General features: G+C 47.3%; 1 protein-coding gene across 1 annotated transcript; it reads left to right on the top strand.

Moving 5' to 3' along the window:
- Window positions 1-3,500: 3,500 nt before the first annotated feature.
- On the top strand, window positions 3,501-21,996 carry cabp7a (calcium binding protein 7a). Its single transcript, XM_076025437.1, has 5 exons — window positions 3,501-3,836; window positions 18,195-18,338; window positions 18,436-18,548; window positions 19,927-20,077; window positions 20,950-21,996. The coding sequence occupies exons 1-5, from the start codon at window positions 3,728-3,730 to the stop codon at window positions 21,078-21,080; spliced, it is 648 nt and encodes a 215-aa protein (XP_075881552.1). The 5' UTR covers window positions 3,501-3,727; the 3' UTR covers window positions 21,081-21,996.
- The last annotated feature ends 533 nt before the right edge of the window (window positions 21,997-22,529 follow it).

The following is a 22,529-nucleotide window of genomic DNA, read 5'->3' as shown; positions in this document are numbered from 1 at the left end:
TCACAGTCCTCCCTCCTCTGAAGCCACAGCTTTCAGCGCCCGCTGAATTAACGGGGACCGAAATTTCACATTGTTAAATTACTCAGGGACGGCCGCCTGGTGAATACGGAAGAGCTCAGATTTCTGCTTTTTCTTCTCCTTTCCATCGTCAACTTGGCGCCAGTTTAGCTTCTCTTGCACCTTCTCTCCAGCCTTGACATCAGTTCACTTCTCTCTCTCTCTCTCTCTCTCTCACACACACACACACACTGTGTGTTCGACATGACTCTGGGAGACCGTAACCTGGCGGGGATAATCATTAAACATTTTCAGCGACAAAAGAAGCCGTGGCCCCTGGACGCTGAAAGTGCTCTGACCTTCAGAGTTCTGCTCCTGTTGGGAAGCTTTCGGCTGGACTGTTTCTGTGGAAATGAAAGGCGCGCCCGATGGCCTGTTAAGGACAGGAAATGCCAGACGGCGTGGTGGCTGCCGAGCGAGGAATGTTGCAAAAACATTTTCTGCCTCATTCTCATCATTAACTCTATGTTGCTGTAGTCAACACCATTATGAATTGAAAGGAACTGCTGAGTTACCCGGACCAATACGCTGTACGGCGTAAGTCAAGGTTTAGCAGCATCACACTGATGGAATAGTTCACTGCTTCAATTTACACTTCTCACTTGCAACACATAGTTGATACATTGCCTGCTTTTGTTCCCGTTTGTTTTTTTCATTGTTACTTTTTTCTGTTGTTGGACGGAACTTTTTGCATTTGTATGTCCCACGAGACGTCTGGATGTTTATTATTGCATTGCAATGCAGTGCTGAAGATGCAGCGCACAGCTCCATGTAAACAGAGCACAAAGCATTGTGCTATCTGATACACGCTGTGCAATTTAAGGCTGTTCCACGAAGACGTGTCATAAAAATGGGTCAATATGGAAATGATCCAAAGCCAAAATTGGCCCTGCAGTCAGTGCAGTGGAAATATAAATCTGAGTGCAGTGCAGAGAACCTGGGAAAGCCGTGGTGCCTTGGTGGAGGCTCCCACCTCTTTAACTTGGCTGCACACTGGGCTCATTGTCATCAGTCAGCTTTTAGTGTCGTTGTTTTTTTTCCACATGATGTCCTTTGGAGGAGAATGGAGACACCCCATTAAAAAGAAGCTAAAAGAATTGCACATGCAAAGTGTTTTCTTAAAGGTAACTCGTGTCACCAGATTTGTTGAATAACGCAAAATGACCCAGTTGGCCGACTGGGGAGAATCCTAATGGGCCGGAATGGTTGTGCTTGCGGCAAAGGCTGGTGTTAAGTCACAACACTGAGTTGAAATGTGACGTGGATTCTGCCTCTGGGCTACTTTCACTTGGAACTCACTTGGTTGTGTTTGCCGGCGGTAACTGAGAAGCTGCGAAATTGGTGAAAAAAACGGAAGCTGCATTAAACCGACTCGGCTGAAGTGGGTAACGGTCAGGGTCAACATCAAACTTTGACATTTAATTTTACAGGACAGATGGCACTAAACTGGCAGCGGTGATATGACAAGATCATTGACTGGCAAGGCGGCAGCGTGCTAGGACGGACTGACGCACTGAGGTTGCATTTCCATTGTGTTCATACGACTGCAGTGGGTCGGTGCGGGGATACAATTCACTTCCACTCTGGCCTTGGGCATCAAAAATCCAAGTCTGGACTCCAGTCAATTACACACTGTACAGCCAATCAGGTTCAAGTTCAAGTTATTCATTGTCATTGTTGAACATAGTTAACAACGAAATTTGTTTGGAGCATCCCCATCACCACAGGCATCATTACCGAGAACACTGATCATAAATAAACAAACACCAAAGTGCAACAGTGCTAGTGCAATAAATGGTGGATAGCGTACGGTGCAACAATGCAGTCCAGTTCACAGTTGTTGATGCAGTCTGACAGCGTGAGGGCGCAGGCTGTTGGTCAGTCTGCTGGTCCTGGAGCGGATGGACTGGAATCTCCTACCAGAAGGCAGTCTCTCAGAAAAAGATGGTGTGCTGGGTGAAACTGGTCCAGTAGGATGTTGTTCACCCGGCCTCCTTGTCTGCCTTGGTGCAGCTGGAGAAGCACACCAGTAGCCCGTAGGGGAGCACGCTCTCTACTGCGGCGTGGTAGAAATTTACCATAAGTCCCCGTGGAAGTTTTGCCTTCTTCAGTTTCCTGAGGTAGAAAAGGCGTTGGTGTGCCTTACTCACAGCAGAGGTGGTGTTGGTCCCCCAATCACGTCCATTGATGACTTTTCTTGGGGTTGCTGTGTAGACAGTGGCGCAGAAGAGTAAAAAAAAAAAAAAAAAGAAAGGAAAAGAAAAGAAAATGCAGATAATGAGTCAGGGAGAGCTGGGGGTGGGGGTGGAGGGTGGGGGTGGTGGAGGGGGGTCCAACCACATCTTCCTCTGCTGCGACAAATCTGTAAAACACTTTATCAGCGAGCCACGTCACCATCAGGCTTTTTTCTTTTTTTCTTTTTTTAACCTTAGAGCCAAAGAACTTTGGGGAAAAAAAGAAAAAAAGAAAAAAAAGAAAAAGAAAATGCGCAGTATGGAGTAGGACGGGATCGTCATTTTCACGAATGGCGCAGGATGGAGAAGCCACTCACCTGCCTCGCCTCTGCCGCCAATCACGCAAAACCAGGACGGGGAGTAATTGGATGCAAAAATGGGAAGAGGAAGAGGAGGAGGAGGAGGAGGAGGAGAAGGAGGAGGGGCGGAGGAGGTAGAGGAGGAAGAGGGGGATTGCCTACACCCAAGCGGGGCGTGTGTGCGCGCGCACGCACGCGTGGATGAAAGAGACAGTGTGACGACGACGGGGGAGAGAGAGAGAGAGAGAGGGAGAGAGAGAGAGAGACAGAGAGTGCGAGAGAGAGAGGCTCTACACACACGCGCAATAAGACACTCGGCTCTTCTCCTCCTTCACCTCCACTTCCTCCTTCCTCCGTGTCCGTGACCAATTAGGGAGCGCGCCTGCAGCATCTGAGGACGCGCTGACATGTCCTCACACACTCTGTGACAGAGACTCGCTTAAAAAAAATAAAAAAAAAATAAACTGCACGTCAGTCCTTTGGCGTGGGTTTCTCGTGGACTGGATTGGATGTGAGAAAAGAAAAAAAAAAAAAAAAAAAGGCGGCCGGAGTATAGCGTTCAGAGCGCGCGGGCATCCAACAAGTGGCAGCTGCAGCAGCAGCAGCAGCAGCAGCAGCAGCAGCAGCAGCAGCAGCGGTGGAATCAAACCTGGACACCCACCTGCGGGCGCCGCGCACGCACGGACTAATCGGCTGGATGCTGTGGATGCTGCTCATCTTTTCCAACGAGGTAGTTTTGACTTCCGGCTGACTTTGCGCATTAGGCGGGAACTTGTTTTTTTTTTTTTTTTTTCTCCCCCATTCATCAAAAGCAAACAACCATGAGGTAAGACACCCCCCCTCCCCCCCTCCCCCATTCTGCACTCGCGCGGACGCACACCCACCCCCACACACCCACCCCGCCCCCTGACCTCCCCCTTCTCGCCAGTCCTGAAGCGAAACAAATTGGCGAACACGCTGCGGAGGAAGCCGCCGTCTCCCGCTGCACCTCCCCTCCCCGCCCCCCCATCCATGGACTCGCTCCCCGGCTCCCCTTTAGGCGACCGTGGGGGGAAGTTGTTGGGCTCCTTCTGCCGTCTGCTATAGGCGTTCGTGCACGACGAGGGCGCGGGCGGCTGCCAGCCACAGGTCGCAGTCATGCCGATGCATCCGGTCACCTCCACGTTGATGTACCGGGGGATCTGCACCATCCCGGACATCCTCTCCTACAGCGCGCCGGTGAACCTGCCCGAAGACGAGGTTGAAGGTGAGAACCGCGCACCGGCTCGTTTGTGTGTTTTTTTTTTTTGTGTGTGTGTGGTCCGTGGGCACGCATGTGGCCGCGGCTGGCTCGCGTTTCGCGCCGCCACCGAAGCTCCATTCAAAACGGGCGCTCCTCGGTCAGCACCATGGACAGCGCTCAGGACCAGGATTTGAATGGTTTTGTTCATTTGTTTCATCATTTCATTGTTTGGCTTTTGGCTTTTGGCTTTTTTTTTTCTTTTTTATTGATAGCGCAACAAAATCTCAGACCTCTAACTATAAATCACCGGTGAAGATGAATGTACATATGCATTCACAGCTCATTCAGAGGCTCAGTGCACTGCCTCGGTGGCTGCCGTGCACTTCCTGCCATGGATCTTGCTTTTTAGAGAAGGATTAGATAGAGATCTGGTTTGTGTCTATCACTTTTCTGTCTTAAGTCACTGGCCCTTTCAAAAAGGCCCCTTATTATCCAAGAAGCCACTTCACTTTTCTTTTTTTTTTTAAAATTATAGAGTGTCGCTCTCTTGTTAGTAAACTCGCCAGAAATGAGAAGAAAATAAAATGCCATATTTTTACTGATTTTGACTGCTCCAAATTCATAAAGTGTGTGATGAAATACACATCTCTGTAAAACAGCCATTGGTGACATCAGCTAGGGCCCTCTTTTTGCCCACCCATCCATACAGCATGTGGAATGTACAACCAGGAATTAGCAGGAAACTAAATGATATTCTTTTCTGGAGATAAACATGTCAAGCTGCACCATCTGAATCCAGGACACAATGAAAGGTTTGAAAATGGGAATAATAATGGATCTTTGGGCATCTGGACCCTCCAGTGTCGACGCCAGCGTCTGTTAAAGGTAGCTGAGCAGTGCGGAGACGGAAATCTTACCTGAATGAACTTCTTGAGTCATTCACGTCATCGTCCAAAGGAGTCTGTCTGCAACCAATCTCCACTCAGGTCGGCCGAGCCAGAGCACAGACACGTGACGGCTGTTTTGAGGGCTGAATTGTGACGATGTCCTTCCTCCTTCCCGTCAGCATCTTGCTCATTTTCTGGTCTGGATAACTTGTGATGTGATTGCGACTGGGACGTTTGCTTAAACTCGCAAATTGTGTGCCGGCAGTTTCCCTGCAGTGATATTGTGAGGGGGTTGACACATCCCTGTTGAGTGAACATCTCATCCATGTTGACACCACCAAGGGAAGGCAGGAATAGCAGTGACAGTCTTAGGCCTTTTTTCATTTTTTCATTTTTTTTTTTTTTTTTTATATTTGGCTGGTGTGATGGTTTTGTGTCTCGTGTCTCTGGAACTTTTCCTTTTTCCTGATGAATGAATGCATGAAAACGCTTTTCAGAGTCGTTTCCAGAGAAGATGGGGTCCGAGTTCACAACAATTTTGATAGGAAAAGTCTGAAATGGACACTTTCAGGTCCCATCTGAAATGGGATTTTTGAAATGGGATTGGATTTTTTTCTTTGATAGGAACGTCCAGTTTTCCGATCTCACACCAGCTGTAACGTCAGGGTAAAAATCACAAAGCAGCCTGAGCAGATTCAGGTTTTCATTCCACGCCAAAACCTGCAAACCTCGCACACTGGACCTCTTCTTTGAACTTGGCAGAGTCGTGTGCCTCAAATGTGCCCGTCGGGTGTCTCGGCGCCTGTTTCAGAAACACACATCAGTGCCCCAGGAAAAAAAAACTAAACAAACCAAGGTTGCAAGACAGATGAGTTTTTCCTCCCTCGACCCCCCCCCCCACCCCCCCAATCTCTCTGTTCTCTACCTCATTGCCTCACTGATTTGCTTCGACAGCCAACAAAGTCGGTGCGTGATAAAAGGGAAGTGTCAACGTGTCTGCGCCCCCCCCCCCAAAAAAAAAAGGTTGTCTTTGATGTCACGCTCATGATTATTGCATTGCATTACACAGCGCTTTATTGTCTGACATGACTCCCAGTCTGTGGAGGCCTCGCACGACGGATAAATGATGGTTTCAGCTCGTCGGGGCGGAAAGACAAAGGGCGGCTGTCTCGCATTCAGACCCCGTCTGTGTTCCAAAGTCCAACTTTTCTGTTCCCTCCGACAACCCCCCCCACCCCGACCCTCCCACCCCCCACCCCCCACAGCCCCCCTCCGACGGCTCAGCTCTGGGGGCGATAAACAGAAGCCACTTGGCGGCGACAGTAATTAGTCAAGTCTGCTTGTAGCGCCTGGTGGCGGTCGCTCCGCTGCGGCACTTAAGTGAGCTATTTGGGCTTTGCAGCTCGATGTATAGTGACAGTTTGACTGGAGAAAAGAAATGCGAGGCAGGTAGCCGGCGGTAATGCACAGTTAACAGCGGCAGGCGGCAAGAGATATATATTTTTTTTTTTCACCAGCTGTTGTACGGCATCAGTGATCCCGTTTGAGGGATGTCTCGCAGAGAAAAAAAAGAGAGAAAGAAAAAAGAAGAAGAAGAAGAAAAAAAAAAGCGGCGCCGGCGAGGAGACAGAGTGCTGCTGCTGTTGTCCTGGAACACGGTTTCACAGGTTCTCCCGCCTGATATCGCAAATTGGGATTTATACAAGCTGAGAGCGCTGGCGGAGGAAGGAGGCCTCGAAATGGCTCCAATAAAGGCTGATGGCAAAATGTTTTTTTACGCAACGGCTCGGTGAGTTTATGGCGGGTAAACAGTCGCGTCTTTGAGGCCTCTGCACGCAAACAGCGTCGCCATTTGTATACGTATATACACACACATATAAACATACATATATATGTATATGTACATATACAGTTGGTTATTTGTGGTCACGCCAACCATTGTGCTGCTGTTCTTTCTTCTCTTCTGGGCTCCACCTTCCTTTATCAGCTGGTTCCGCTGGAAGACTTCATTTGTTCGCCGGGACCTGCTTGAGGTTTCCATTTTTTTTCCCCTGCCACTGTTGCCCCAGCGCTTGTAATGTGGCTATTAGAGCGCGGCCCAAATTTAAGTGATATGATTTGATACATGGAGACAAACCGCCGTCCATACTCCCACAGTCAGCCAGTTCACAGTTGCCACTTCATCTGTTGAATATGTCTTCGGACTGTACTGGAGCACCAGGACAGACACAGGGAGAACATCAGGTTCCTGGGATTTTAGGATCACAGCCTGACCCTGAAATATAATAACAAATATAAGATATTGGATAATGTCTTGGAATGAATCTTCCTCTTCATTCCAACTTTGTGGAACAAGTTGTACCCAAGACCTCCAGTGTGTGTTAAAAACGTGTGTATCTGCCACTGATTCGTCACAGCTGGTGCGAGAACTTTCACATTTTTGTATAACTTATTTGAATCGCATCAAGTGCACAACAGCCTTTACCCTCATTATTGCCTCCAACTGTCTGTAGGAGGCCTGACACTATGCATCAGGAGGCGGGACTGAAGATTTATGGCTTTAAACACTGCAGTATCGGACATTTTACACCATTCTGGGTTCCCCCCCCCCCCAAGCGTTTCCTTCCGATTTATAAACTTCACTGCATTTAAAGATCCCTAATAAATCCATTGGGGTTTGTCGAGTTTCCGAATGCTGAGCCACAACTCTCCAGAAGCCACAGGTGCACTGCAGAAAGATGCAATGCGTCTTCCAAGGACTCGGGTTTTGTGTTGGAACATTAGAGACTGCAGCCAAACACTGAGACCGACCAGACTCATCCTGCCAATAGGCAGAATGGTGAATGGTGATTTGCGCCGTGTCGATTGTTCGTCGAGCGTCGTGTGTCTGTCCCACCTCCCGAGACCGTGGACGACTACTGGTCGGCGGTCGGAAGTGTCACATCCATCAGCCGGGCCCGTCAAGGTGGCGGCTGTCGTGATACCGGATCGGGCATTAGCGGAGAGGTGCGCGTGCGCGCGCATGTGTACGGGCAGGAGTCCCGAGCCCTATTGGCACGCGTAGCCAAGGACTTGATTTTCAATTACTGGCTCGGACACCTCGGGGATCAGAGTGATGGCATCACGCTTGGTGACTGAGAAGACTGTCAAAGCTATAATTGGAACAAACGCAATTCTTTTCTGTCGCTAGATAATCCTGTGCGTGTGTGTGTGTGTGTGTGCGCGAAGGTGGAGGTTGGTAGCAAGTACTCTAATACGCAACAATGCAGGCGCAAATTAAAGTGGACCCCATGCTTTCCATTTCCCCTCCTGCACAAGAGGGAAGGGGAGAAATGTATATATAGGTGGTGAGAGACTATATCACTGCAGGTGGAATTGAGTGGGTGGCTCTTCTTTTTTTTCCACGCTGCCTGACAACAGCCCTATTGGAGGCAACTTCAAATAGTCCCTGGGCGGAGCTTAAAGCATTTGTAGCAGGTCCCCGTGCGAAGGCTCGTGTAAACAGACGCCAGTAGTTTCCTGTAAACACGAGCAATCAGACGAGGCCCCGTCTTTTCGATCCGCAGCGATCTGCTCTCTTCATCTCAGCTTGAGTCACTGCCTGCTTTGCTTTACTCACCTGTTCTTTGTTGCCCTTGTCTCGGTTTCAAAGTCGCGGACCGGGAGGACGCGCGCACACACCCACACCCAGTGTCTTTGCGGTTAGACTGCATAGCACACAATTCTGCTTCAGTGCCTATTGAATTAATTAGGTCCAAGTTGTGTTTGTCATACGCAGTCTTCAGAGGGTCGTCCCAGAAACCTCAAAAATATTTATTAATTCACGATCAAAAAGTTGAAATGCATGAACAGTCAATAAATTGCGACTTAATTGAGTCGTTAACACACCCACACACACAAATATGCTGGAAAGTGGAGCAAAGCTGAAGAGAAAGCACCCCCACCCCCACCCCACCGACTCCCCGTCTAAATCTGTCCTATCAAAGACAAACGTAGAATCTTGGTGATTTGCCTGAGTGGGAAAAAAGTTGCACAACTTTACCCAAGTTGTGTGTTTTTATTTCCATGGAAGACAGAATATAAAAAAAATAATCCTGACAAGTAGGGTCATTGCTTTTTCCCCTTCAATAATCTATATCAATGTGTATTAATCTAATAATGATCTGTATTAATCTCTTGTGATAATCTTTAGTCTAGTTCAATGCCACTGTGCAGGAGCTCAGGTGAGTGGCAGTCAGGTGTTTGCTCCCCCTCATCACCACTTTCTCTGTCCACAACCTTCAAAAATCTTAATGATATTTTGATTTCCTTTGTATCGGTCTGAATGTGAGAAACCTTTGCCGCGTCGCTGTTGAAGGAGCTACTAATGTGCTGAAGCTGTCACAGCATCCCAGCGAGGGGAAAACATCCCTCCAGAAGCTTTTAAACGCACAGTAATGGTGAGCGGTATAATCAAAAACACGCGAGGCAAGTCTTCGCTCTATTTGTTGGTGTCTGCAGCAGAGCGAGCAGGGCTTTCCTCAGCTCCTCATCAAACATTGTCAAAGCAGCCGAGGGGAGGGCGACACAAACAGGAAGTGATCGGAATGAGACGACGCGGATAATTTGAGCTTTTTGTCTTTTCGTTCCTCTGTTTTTGGTGAGAAAAAAAAGCATTTTGGAATAGATTTGTTTTCTTTCTTTTAATACAGGTTTGCATTGGAATATTTGTCCCAGGATCTCAGCCATTAAGATTGTCATTCAGTATTCTTTTCCCTTTAGTTTCTTTTTCAGTCAAATTTTTTTTTTAACACCAATAATCACTTGGTAGAGATTTTCTAAGATTTCTACAAATCATTTTGACTGACAGCCGAACATAAAAAAAAAAGAAGAAAAAAAAAAAACTCTTCTTGATGAAATTATCTGCCCATGAGTTGTTCTTGACGTGTCAGCATGGCTTCTACAGTAGCTGCAGAAAAAAAAGAAAAGCAAAACAAAACATTGAGTCATTCCTTTGCCCCGAGGTGGAGGGTTGACTTCCATCCCTTTGGAAATACTTACATGAATACTAATGAAGATATTTAAAGACGCCAGCATCTGCTTGCTGAGCCTGAAATTCTGCACACAAGGTGCCGTGCCGCAGAACGGTGGGCGTTGCGGAGGCGTGCTTTCAAAGGGGTCAACCGAGACCATTTTAGAGCGCACAGTGCCGGAAGAATTGCACTGCCGCACAAAAAAAAATTCCAATCACTACAATATTTGGCTGGTGGTATTTTTAGATTTGTAACATGAAGATATGAAAATGATGTGGACGTTTCATTGGAAAGCCAAAACCTTTACACGCCAGACTTTGTAAGACTACAATGAATTATATATAATTCATTTTCAGAATATCTACTTAAAGCAGCGCTAGGTGACTTGAGCTCGCTACGACAATAACGTTCAACACTTGTTTTACTCTGTCTTTCATCGAGGTTGCTTATCGGGTTCCATTCCGTCATTTTACAATCTTGTGTATTTGTAATAGTGGTATGTAAGGCCGCCTCTAAATAAACGAGTGACGTTGCCGTGAAAGTTACGCAGTGCAGTTACAGCCGACACAAACCCCCCCTCTCGCTGCAGAGGCGGCGCCATTGATCCTATTAATCGTTTATCTACCGCTTTACTGAGTTTGGAATCATAATTATACGGTCGAAAAGTTACCTAGAGCTGCTTTAACGCTCGTTTTAAACGCAAAGTGGATCTGGGGGACGGTGGGATGACAAACTTCTCTGAAAAGAAAGACAAAACTTGCAGAAGAGCAACTTGTACGAACCTTTGCACATGATTCATTTACAAACCAGAAATGAATCTCTCATCCGCAGGAACGACTGATGTGCTTGGTGGAAGACTTCAAACCCTGTCGAATATTGTTTGGAAATGTTTTTTTGCATTTCAGTTCAAAACAATGTTCCACTAAATCCCAGGAAGTCAAGGCAGGATAGAAAAGACAGCAGGAGATCAGTGCATTGTTGATGTCAGGGACCATAGGTCGGAACTGGGCACACCAGTTGGAGACCAGAGAAAGGCAAATGGAACTCGGATAACCACTAGTTGCAAACAAGCCGCATACAGTAACATCTCTGACATCCTCTCCAACCTTGAGGCTGACTTCATAATACATGCATGCAGACATTTACATTCAGCTGCAGACAAAAAGCCGGCATTATTATCTGCATTAGGGGCTGCACTTAATCTCCTGAGAGTCCTTGGACGGATCAGCTTTGTTAACGTCCAACAGTTTGTTTCTGAGTGGAGTACTAGAGATGGCACTCTGTGGATTATTAAGTAAGCAGCAATGAAAATAGGAGGAAAAAAAAAAGGGGAGAAAAAAAAGGTCCACTATTCTATTAGGGCAAAATGAGTTAAATGGATGAATTGGAGCAGGTAGAAAAGTACCGCAAAACAAGGAAGGTAAAAGTTGTGACACGTGTTCATGAGCACAGGTGGGAAAAGAATAAACACCTCGGCAAGTGTGGGAAATAGTGTTTTTTATTTATTTTTCAAGCCGCCACATAAGAAGGGGGGGGGGGGGGGCAGAGTGATCTGACCACTGAGTGAGGAAGGACATGGACTGTTTTGTGACACACACACACACACCAGCAGTGAGAACAATAAATCTGAGCGGACTGATGTCCCCTGCAGACCATCGATCTCCAGCAGAGCTCTTAGAGCACCTGGAAGATGGATGGTCATACTTACCCAATCTTCCCCGGGCCGGCTGATAGAAATGCATTTGGAAATGGCTCTCTGGGTTTTATCTCCGAGCCTGCATGAGGCGTGAAGTGTGCGGGAAAGCTCTACTTGACACAGACGGGTACAAAGACGAGAGCAACAAATGAGCCTCCTCTCTGTGTGTGTGTGTGTGTGTGTGTGTGTGTGTGTGTCTCTCTCTCTCTCTCCCTCTCTCTCTCTCCCTGAGGCTGGAGCGAGCGAGCTCCAGAGCCGAGGACGCCGTTAGAATCTATCAGACAGAGCGAAAAAAACAAACATTTATTTTTATAAAATATATGTAACCATCAGTTTTTGTAAACTATGTGAGAAAAGAAACCCTAAAACTTAAAAGCGATGAGTCTGTGGGTAGGTGAGTGTTTTGGCTTCAGGCGCCAGCGAGGAGCCTTGATGGGAGGGAGCTTCAAGGCTGCGCACACTTCTAATTATAGATCCGCTCATTTCCAACTTTCCCATGCAGGGAGATGGAGTTCCACGCATTGCGTTAACATACACTGACTCGCCACCCACACCTCAGGTATCTTATTATTTCCATTTCCACATTTGAATGTGTCTACCCTGGTCTTCGGTGGAGCAGCCACACAGGACCACTCACTCAAAATTAAGCCAGCCCACTTAGCCCTCTGTTTACAGCCACCTGCTCAAACCTCATCCTTCGCTGGACTTTTCAATTGTTTGGAAGGCTGACAAAAAGGATGCGGTTGCAGGCAGCAAAACAAACTGGGCATTTTCACTCTTAGGAAAATGTATCTGTGCCCTGTGTGACATCACAAAGGGTTGATTTGCAATCTCTGGAAGTGGAAAGAGCTGAGGAACAGAGTTTTCTCAGTTCCGATGCGGAGAGCTGGACAGTCAGGGTCAGCGGGTCATGAAATGTTGTTCATTCAGGTTGCAGTCGTGTCGTTTACTTCCGCTTTGATCGATCTCCAGCCGAGCGGATCTGGCACACTTTATTAGCTGTGAAATTAACTGTGATGACTTCTGGAGGGTTTCTCTCGCTGTTTCCGCCCCCCAACCCCCACCCGCCCTTCCTTGCCACGGGCCGAAATAATTCCCCCTTTGATAATCGACGGCGGCGAGTCCGCGCGAGACAATAACCGACCGCAGCAGAATCGGTAAGCGAAGCGCTTAGCGTTAACACGGCGGAACTGATGGAGGCGCTTTGGATGGGCTGTTGCACCGCTGACCTGCGTTAGAAGTTTTCCTGCCCCTGCTGGATGCTGGCGCCGTGTCATGACGAAACCTCTGGGCTTTGAGGAAACAAAGGAGGAACAAAGAGACGGATCGATGAGTCCCGACGCTCCTCGGGATGCATCGCTGAAAGGGAGCGAGAGAAGAAAAAAAAAACGTATAGACGCTGTGAAATTTCACGGCCTTCCTCTGACTTCTGTCAGTCAGGTTCAAGTGGGGAGGGCCTTATCGAAGGTTAAGCCCCTCCACCTCTTAAACTTTATTCCCCCCCCCCACTTTCCTTTCCAGTCTCACAAGGTTCTGCTCTTGATAAGGGCAGCGATGAGTCGAGGAGGTCGAGTTTCTCTGCGAACCCAGAGATAAGATTTCTGTTTTTTTTTTTTAATTTCCATAAGACACAGCTGACTCACACTCGGCAACCCCCCCCCCCCCCCGCCGCCCTTCCTGCTCTCCCCACCCACTCCCCCGCTGAATACCCCAGAGTCTTATTAGAAGCCCAATATGGTAATATTCAAAAATCTTCCCTGTGCCCAAGTCAGCCTGCATCCAGCTAAACATGGATTAAGGTTGCTAAGGGCTGTTTAAAAATAGTTGCTTTGAGGTTCACACACACACACACACACACACACACACACACACACACACACACACACACACACACACACACACGTTCGTGCACACACATGCACACCAAAGCAAACTGTGTTGTTCACACCCTGATAAGGTCTTACATAAAGAGTGGGTGCGCTGCAATTACCGATGGGCCTGACTGAGGCGAAAAGGATCTCTGGCTGTGAAAATAAATGCGTAAACAAACATGGGAAAACGGAACTTGGATCACGTCCACGGTTGCAACTCGTCACCGTCTCTACGAGCACTCATGACATGCCTCCAACTGCTCGTCTCGTCGCACGTTTGCTTGAAGCGCCGCTACTTAAAGTGATATTTAAGATGCTTGTTGATTTCTTTGTTTTACCCGCTGCAACAGGGACTATGCAACTTGACGCTCCGCGCTTCACTTGGCCACTCTCATTTCTTCTCTTTCTCACCTCCTCTAAAAATATCCTTTCTGCCGTCTTTGGTCTCTTCTCCCCAGAGTTGTGATCAGCGATGTATTTTCTTTTTTGTGGTTCGCTTCTTGCCAATGACTTAATATGCAATTCCAAGATCACTCTTTAATCACAACAACAGTTTGGTGACACAACATTGTTACCTGGCACCCGGATAGTAACGACAGCAGGTAGCACCGGCGTCGGTGCTTCACTCAAGCACCTCTCTTCTTCATCAGCATCCATTGGGTCACACACACACACACACACACACACAAAATAAATCACACGTGCCGTCGCAGCGGGAGACCTCCGCCGTGCTCTAATGAGAGTTCAGCCTCAGGTGGCGGGGGAGCGCACGGCATCACACGTCTGAGGGGCCAACGAGCACTGTTGTACACGCACATCAAAGCAAGCAGCGCGCGCCTTCGAGTGAGCGCGTCCGCGGGCGTCCACGTGGAGCCGCCAGTCCCAGCGGCCCCTCGGCAGAACGTGCAGCAGCAGCAGCAGATTCAATAGCAGTGTGTTGACCCGTTAGATGGGGAAAAGATTAATGTGAGGGTGAAGCAGGAAGTGGCTGGTAGGTGGAGGAGGACCTCTTTCATTCAATCGGTGGTGGAAATGGTGGCGGTGGAGGTGGTGGTGGTGGTGGGGGAGTGGCTGTTGACTGACAGATCCGACAGCTCGAGAGGAAAGAATTTGTGCCACTTCCTTGTTATGAAAAAAAAAAAAGACATTATTCCATGACACCGAGTAAAAAATGTTTCTCAGGTTTTTGTGAATTTAAATTTCTCCCCACTTGAACTCTCCCAGGCGTTCTGTTTACTTCCATCCACCAACTGTTTTGTTGCAGAAATCATCATCATCATCATCATCATCATCATCATCATCATCATCATCGTCTGCATCTGAAATCGGGCGACTCCCCTGACTGTCCTGTGGCTCAGGTCCATCTAGTTGGGATGTCCCCTATTTAGGACGAACTGAACCCCTCTGAAGCCCTTTGTATTCATAAAGGAAGCCGATTGGTTGTGGAGACACAAAACAACAGCGATCGACTCGGACTCTCCCTGATTGGGGCCGAAAGGTCACGTGTGCAGGCGTACACCACGATCGCCGCTTCACCTGTTACCTGGTATATTCTTCCAATCACAGTGTTCAGATCCTGCATATTGTCAGGCGTCTGTTTGAAATGCACAAGAGTTCATATTCAATGTGTCTGGTGTATGTGTAAGTGTATGTGCATGGTAAAAAGACAGTGGTTACACCTTCCAGTCAAATCAATGACAACTTCACCCTGCTATTGAAACAACAAAGGTAAAAAGAAGTGTTACTACCCAACTAGGAAAGACGTCCAAACCTATTTGTAACTGTTGACGGTTGAACGTTCACATCTTACCGGACAGAAAATACGACGATATGAGTGTCAGGCAACGAAGCTCGTTGGCTTTGTTACTCAAAACAGCCATGTTTTGCTTCCACATCGGCCTTGCTCGGCGAGAAATAAAACTCCCGGCGGGAGACGGAGCGCTTGCTAAACCTGCCCTGGCACCTCAGTCAAGAATTTCTGCCTCCTGCCTGGTTGCAACATTTTGTTAATTTTTTTTTTTTTTTTTTTTCTTTTTTGGTTTGCTGGTTTGTTTGCGTGTTTCCAGACAGACAGTCTGCTGCGCTGCTGCCTGCCCGGCCGGACAGCCTCTAGCAAACGGAGCCGGACCTCAGGTGGATGCAGCCGTGTTTGTTTCACCATCAACAATGAGATCAGAGCCGGAGCACCGGCGAGAGCGCAGCTGGTGGCACTCCATGAGTCAAACTACACCTCCAGCCAGATATCACGCCAGGCAGAGAGAGAGGGAGAGAGAGAGAGAGAGAGAGAGCTGATGTCACTCTGCTTTTACAAATTGCCTCCACTGTAGCAGCGGCTGCCTGCTGCCCTTTTCTGCGGACGTGCACTTGATTGCAACAAACTATTTCCTGAAGCCGGCGTAGATTTTTCATTTTATTTTAAGTTTTTTTTTTACGTCCGAGTGGATTGTCCGTCCCAGTCCGTCAACGCCTCTGACATTCCGCCCGAAGCTCGGCCATGGCTCCATGACAATCATTCGAATTTTATTTGATTTTCATTTATTTATTTATTTTAATTCAGCTATGTACATACATTTTGTTTGTTTGTTTGTTTTGTTTTTGCAAAATTCTCGTCCAAACTGTCCACCCTGACTTTCCTCTCAGGAACAGACAGTGTTACATAACCCTTTACACACGCCCGCTTATGTCTATGAATGCCGATCAGCTTCAAGCTGAGATTTACAGCGTCGCCGCTTTGACATTCATCTGTTGGCTTCCAATCGGAGGCCCCGGCTGCATATAAATAATGGGATTCGGCCCCTAAATAAACAGAAACGCGATGGGACATGCGATGTGACTAAACACAGGAATTAAAAGCTTATAGATTCCCAACAGCCACTCTGGCTTTTTCTGCCTGGTGGGGGTTGTGTTCATTGTTTAAAAAGAAGAAGACAGGAAAAAAAAACCATCCAGCGCCACTTTGATTTTTCTCTATTTGCTCTCTGCTGCGGGATGACTCTCTCCGCGATGCCATTTTCTGGTCCTGCGAGTTTGAAAAAGTCTCAGCCAATGAAAGCCGCCGTTCCTGCCGCTAATGACATCAAATACATGACTGGTGGGTTTCATTACTTTCCCGCCGTCCTGCTCCAGTGGTTCAGAATTGCACTCCGTTATGTGAGGGAAGTTACAAGGGAGTTAATAAATTGACAATATTACAGCAGCAGGGCAGCGAATATTTCCACACTGTTTATGCTGGAAGGGGACGGGAAGAGACGCGAGCGAACAACAATCAGGCAGCAGCTTGTCATATCAAAAATGCACGGATTAACTATGTTCTAGTCAACTTAATCCCCCCCTTCAGCTACCATGAAAACACTCTGCTCTTTCACCTGCACCTGTTAAGGCTCATTTAAAGCTCCAGTGTTTGAAATTTGGCCGTATTTAGGACTTATATTGGTAAAAACGTAATATTCTGCCCATAAACACCTTGATAAAAGTCTATCATTTCAGTGCAATTAAAATAAAATTTGTTTTGAAATGTAACCACTTGATGTTGTTGTTTCTTCTTCAAAGTCTCCACTTCCATGGACATCGAAAAGATGAGAAATGCTGAGCTTCTCTTTGGCAGCAACCAGGACGGATAAGATCAGGAAGGGACCGAGCCAGTTAGATGGTTTGGAGATGAAGATGGTTTGGACGTGTCCAGAGGAGGAAGAGTGAACACACTGCTGGAAGGATGCTGAGGTTGGAACTGGAAGCAGGAGGTCAAAGATGACATTCATGGATGGAAAGTGAAAGAGGACCTGAAGTCAGTTGGGCTTGAGAGAAGAGGATGCAGAGGATTGGAGGGTGAGATGGAAGCAGATGATTGGTTGTCGCGCCCCCCCTGATGGGATGCCAGGCCGAAGGAGAGGGAGAAGATGCATCAGGAACTTCAAGCGGATTGACGAGAGCGTGACGCACCGAGTTTGGCTACGGTGACTCGTCTGGACAGAAATAGAAATACTCTTAAAGCCTCTTATCCTCCGCAACCTCCTGGCCTTGGAGGCTTTAAATTACCATCATTGTCATCAGAATGAATGAAACCAAAAATAACTCAGGGCTCCTTATCAATTAAGTGGAAGAACAGAGGGAATAAAAAGGAAGAAAAAAACTCGGAAACAAACAACTTCCCCCGAAGACAAGTAAAGAGCAGAGCATTAAATTGCTTGGCTAGAAAAACAAACGAGCCCTCTGAGAGTTTTGTTTACTCTAATGATGATGTTCTTTACTCACAACATCATCATGGCATGAATCCCATCGTATTTTCAATCATCCAGTAACCAGGCCAGACGAGATGGAAAATGTAACCCCCCTATAAATCTCCCCCCCCCCTTTTTTTTTTTTTTTTTTACAAACGATTCTGGACTCAAAACAGCCTTGAGCATCAAAATGGAGAAAGTGTCGAGCCGCTGGGAAGCAGCATTTATCCGTTTTCACAGTGTTTTAGATCAGAGGAGAACGCATCTTCTATCTAATTGCCAATAACAGCCGTCGTCTGCATGGTTGCCATTCTAAATAAATAAGAGCAGTGGCGCTTGTTTGGATTCTGCGTTTCAGAGGATCGGTAATCCCTCACATCCTTTCCATCCTTTATGTATGTTTTTATGTGGCTCCATGAAACAAAAGTGTAGCGAGTCCTTTAAAGGTTGTCAATTTCTCCTAATCTTTCCTCTTTTGTCCAAACGTTTGTTTTGTTTGGCTCAACGAACAATCGTTTGGCTTTTTTTTTTTTTTTTTTTTCCATTTCCTGCCGGAATTTTTGTTCTCTGAGCTCTCAACCCCCGTACGTACGTGACTCAAGCTCTGATGCAGCGTAGCAAATGTGTTGTTAGTGCGTGGGACATTTCCCAATTTCATATCCCTGTGTGTGTGTGTGTGTGTGCGCGCGTTCTCCACAGAGATCCGCGAGGCCTTCAAAGTCTTTGACCGCGATGGGAACGGCTTCATCTCCAAGCAGGAGCTGGGGATGGCGATGCGTTCACTGGGCTACATGCCAAACGAGGTGGAGCTGGAGGTGATTATCCAGAGACTGGACATGGACGGTGAGGCGGCCGTGCACACAGGCACACGCACAGACACGCACGCACGCACGCACACACTCGACTCGCAGCTGGATTGAAATCAGCGCCTCTCTTCCAGGAGACGGCCAGGTGGACTTTGAGGAGTTCGTCACCCTGCTGGGCCCCAAGCTGACGGCTGCAGGGCTGCCCGACAAGTTCCACGGCACCGACTTTGACTCCGTTTTCTGGAAGGTGATCCACTTTGTAGCGGCTCGTTGTCTGCCTGTTCGAAAGAGAGGTGTGCAGTATAAGCAGTTGAATATAACAAGGGAAAGGCGATCCCATGGGATTTTCTTGCTGCAGTACCTCGAGTGGCCACTGGGGGAAAATTGTCGCCCCACCGTACAGCCAGCCCGCTCTCCAGTTATTATAATGCATCCATGCTTTGGTTGCATTTGCGTTTCAGCAGCTACTTTCCAACGCAGCCCGATTGCTTGCTTGACTGGCGTGTTCAGTTGCCGGGTGAAAGCCCAGAAAAAACAAACTATGAAATTTATTGATTGAGTTTTGGAAAAAATGTTCCAAATAATTCTGAGGGAAAAAACAAATAAAATAAGAAGATTGATTTTTCCCCTTGAAGTGCCGGATTCGCTGAGGCCCAGCAGACATCTCAACCTCTTTGCGCGCGATGGTCGTCTCATTACGGCCAATTACTATGGAAGACATAAATGAGTGTTTATGTACCGACACCGTACCGGTTAATAAGGTGCGGTAGTGACAGCGTGATTAAATGAATGGGACGGGGGGTGGGGGTGGGGGGGACAGTTAACTGGGGGTTAACTGTGTGCTGGTAGATCCGTGTGAGATGGAGAGGCGTCAAATCTATGGAAGAAATGGAGCAGATTTATTGCATTTCTTTGGCAAAGTCGGCGCCGCACACACACGCAGACACACACGCCTGCATGTACAAAATAGGAGAATCAGACGCGCAGACACCTGCTGGGAAGAGTCCAGAAACCCGGGGGACTCTGGCAGAGAACTGCGTAGCTTCACACAATGTGATGACATGTGAACGGTGGAATCAAGGCTGCGCTGCCGGATTGATCACGCTGAGCCGCCGGTCACGCCGCTGAGCTCGGAGCTCCGGCTGAGCTGAGAATGAGAATCATAGGTGAGTTTTTCATCCCGCTCAGCTCGACTTGGTTTCCCGGCCTGCGCATCAGGGCCAGATGCTTTGTTTTCTAAAAAACTGCATTTGGAAGTAAATAGTTCTCTTCTTTTTCTACAATAACAAAAAAATCCCCCAAAATTACAAAATACAAGGCTTTTTTTTTTTTAAGTAAATAAATAGCATTAGACATCTTACCTGTGTACTTCTTCCGACACCAGCTTTAAGCAGGACTTCTAATTTAAATCCTGCGAAAAACAGCGTGTTCAACTCCCTGCTTACAGCTTCTAGCTAAACATCCTGAGTTAGCAGGAAGCTAAAACATCTGAGGGGACGGATGCTGTTGATTACCAGGGAGTGGCAGGGGGTGGAGCGAGCAGAATTAATGAAGGAAGTTGAATTCTCATTGTCAGGTTCGGCCGGTGTCCATGTTAATGTCGGGTTGTGCGTGTGTCCGTGCAGTGTGACATGCAGAAGCTGACGGTGGAGGAGCTGAAGAGGCTCCTGTACGACACCTTCTGCGACCACCTTTCCATGAAAGACATTGAGAACATCATCATGACGGAGGAGAACCACATAGAGAACCCAGAAGAATGCCAGGTGGATATAGACAGTAAGGAAGAAACCTTCTACACTTTTTGTCCCATGTTTAAAAGTCAGGGAGGATTCCTTTACCGCATCTTAAAGGACCTGCAGGGACTCCCAGTGCTATGTCGTACAACAGTTATGGTTGATTAAATCAGATAAAAGCTCATTTGGATTTATGGCCTGACACGCCTTGTGCAAAGGCTGGAAAGTGGAGGCGACTCACACACAAAATAGCAAAAAAAGAAAACCCATTTTGTTCCAGAAAAAGCCGTTTCTGCAATGCAAAAATCCATATCTGGGAAAAATGCTGCTACTGCTGCATCCAGGATAACAGGTTCAGCTGCAGCTACACTTGAGTTGGTTTTTTTTCTCCCCCTTTTGATCAGGTTATACCAAAAAATTACTCCAAGTCTGATTGGTTACGAAAAAAGAAGCAAGAGCCCCTCAAAGAAGGATTTGAAGATTACTGAAATGAGATACTGAAAATAAAACAACAACCTGACACTGACATGAAGATATACACAGTGACACTTCTTGCCATTTTGATCTTGCTTTGCTGGAGTTTGGCATTATTTAGAAAAAAAAAAAAAAACAGCAAATGCATTTGTGTTTCATTCCAAGCTCTGATCAACATTTCAATCTCTGTGCGGTGACACGGCTCGCAGGTGCAATAAACTAATCTCCTCGCTCATCCCTTTGGTTGTGCTCGTGCAGTCGGGGAAGATTCGGTGATACGTCTGAAAACCCACCTCACGAGAGCGTAAAAACCGTTTAGCCATATGTGAGAGTGTTTTTTTATCGCGATATGTAGGTTTCGCAGAATTGTAGGGTTAATGGAAACGCAGCCACCGTCGTCGCCTCAGCAGTGAACTGCTTCTCTCCTCTCGTCCCTTACAGGTTCCAGCCCGACGCAGCAGGTCAAGCAAACGTGCGTGCGCAAGAGCCTGATCTGCGCCTTCGCCATCGCCTTCATCATCAGCGTCATGCTCATCGCGGCCAATCAGGTGCTGCGGAGCGGCATGAAATAGGAGTCGGGCGGCGCGCTCAGACTTGACCGCCGTCTGAAGGCCGCCCGCGAATACAAAACGACTTAAGACCTGAAGCTAAAAGGGAAAAAAAAAATGAAAAAAGAAAACACAAGACAATCACACTGCTGTTCAACAGGCCGACATACTGTACCAGTCACCAAGGACGCTTCGTGTGCAGGGACTTGGAGCGACGCCACCTCGCATACGCCGGCGCAGCGGTGTGATTGCGACACATATCAACCCGCCCCCCGCCCCCCAAATCCCCTCGTAAAACACAGCGTTTAGTTTTCATTAGCTACGTGCATTTTTGTCGCGTTCAGTCTGGTGGCAGCTATAGAGAGAAGTCTGGTGCAAGTCCAGTCGTGTGTGTATTCGTCCAGTGTGCCGTTCAGTTTAAGTATAAATGAGTTAAAAAAAAAAAAAAAAAAAAGAATAAATAAGAGAAATTTGTGCCGTGGGAACAGTGGAGAAAACAAAACAAACTAACAAAAAAATGTGAGGATGTGTCGTTTATGTGGTGTAACACTGTGAAAACCGCTCGGTAATTAACCTAGAGGCCGATATTAGAGTCCGAGACCCTTTGAAACAACACGGTCAGGGTCTCTTTGTTTGGGGGAATGAACAGGTAACTGGCTGGACGTGCACACTCGCCTCTCTGTCTCCATGGCGAGCGCCCTCAGAAGACCAGATGACCATCGTCTATGCATGAAGTGCATGGACTAACAAAAACAAAAGCGAAACAAAAACAAAACAAAACAAAACCAAAAAAATCTAACAAAAAAAAAAGTTGTCTTGCCACATTTGTAAAAGTTCCTATCGGTGTGTTAATGATTATGACCGTGTAAACAGCTGTTTTAAATTCTCTTGACGACAACTGTGATCAACTGCGGAGGGGGTGCGGGTGGTGGTGGTGGTGGTGGTGGGGGGGGTGGTTCATGGGTACAACAGCGACACATACAAGCGCATGATCAGAAAGGAGGGCCTTGTTAGCGCACGCCGGTGAAACTTTGCAATGAGGAATCGGGATTCGTGGACGTGGAACAGGATTTGGTTTGTCATGATGATACAGTTGTGCAGATGTTCTCCCTCTCTATAAGGCCTTTACACACTAGATGCTTGTTTTTTTTTTTGTTCTTTTTTTTTTTTGTACGTCCATCAACATTGATGGCTGTGTAAGAGAAAACCTAAACTCTTGCACAGTGAATTATTGCATCATTCCACACGGTCAGGACAGCATCGTGTTTCCCCATCATTGGAGTTGCAACACTTCAAAACTGTTACATCAAAATAAGATTTTTCCTCTCCGTGACCCAAATCTTCTTTTCATTAATATTTTTTTTTGCCCAACTTCCTGTCACAAATTCATCTTGCAGCCATAGTATTGATCTCACCATCTTAGCTACAAGCATTCTGCATTCGCACATTCTTTAAATGTTACGTGTACGGTGT

This window comes from Nelusetta ayraudi, unplaced genomic scaffold, assembly GCF_046127955.1.
Source record: "Nelusetta ayraudi isolate G7.1 ecotype Tasmania unplaced genomic scaffold, CSIRO-AGI_Nayr_v1 ptg000018l, whole genome shotgun sequence".
NCBI classification, from domain to species: Eukaryota; Metazoa; Chordata; class Actinopteri; order Tetraodontiformes; family Monacanthidae; genus Nelusetta; species Nelusetta ayraudi.
Note: the sequence above shows the minus strand (reverse complement) of the source record. Positions and strands in the feature narration are given on the sequence as shown.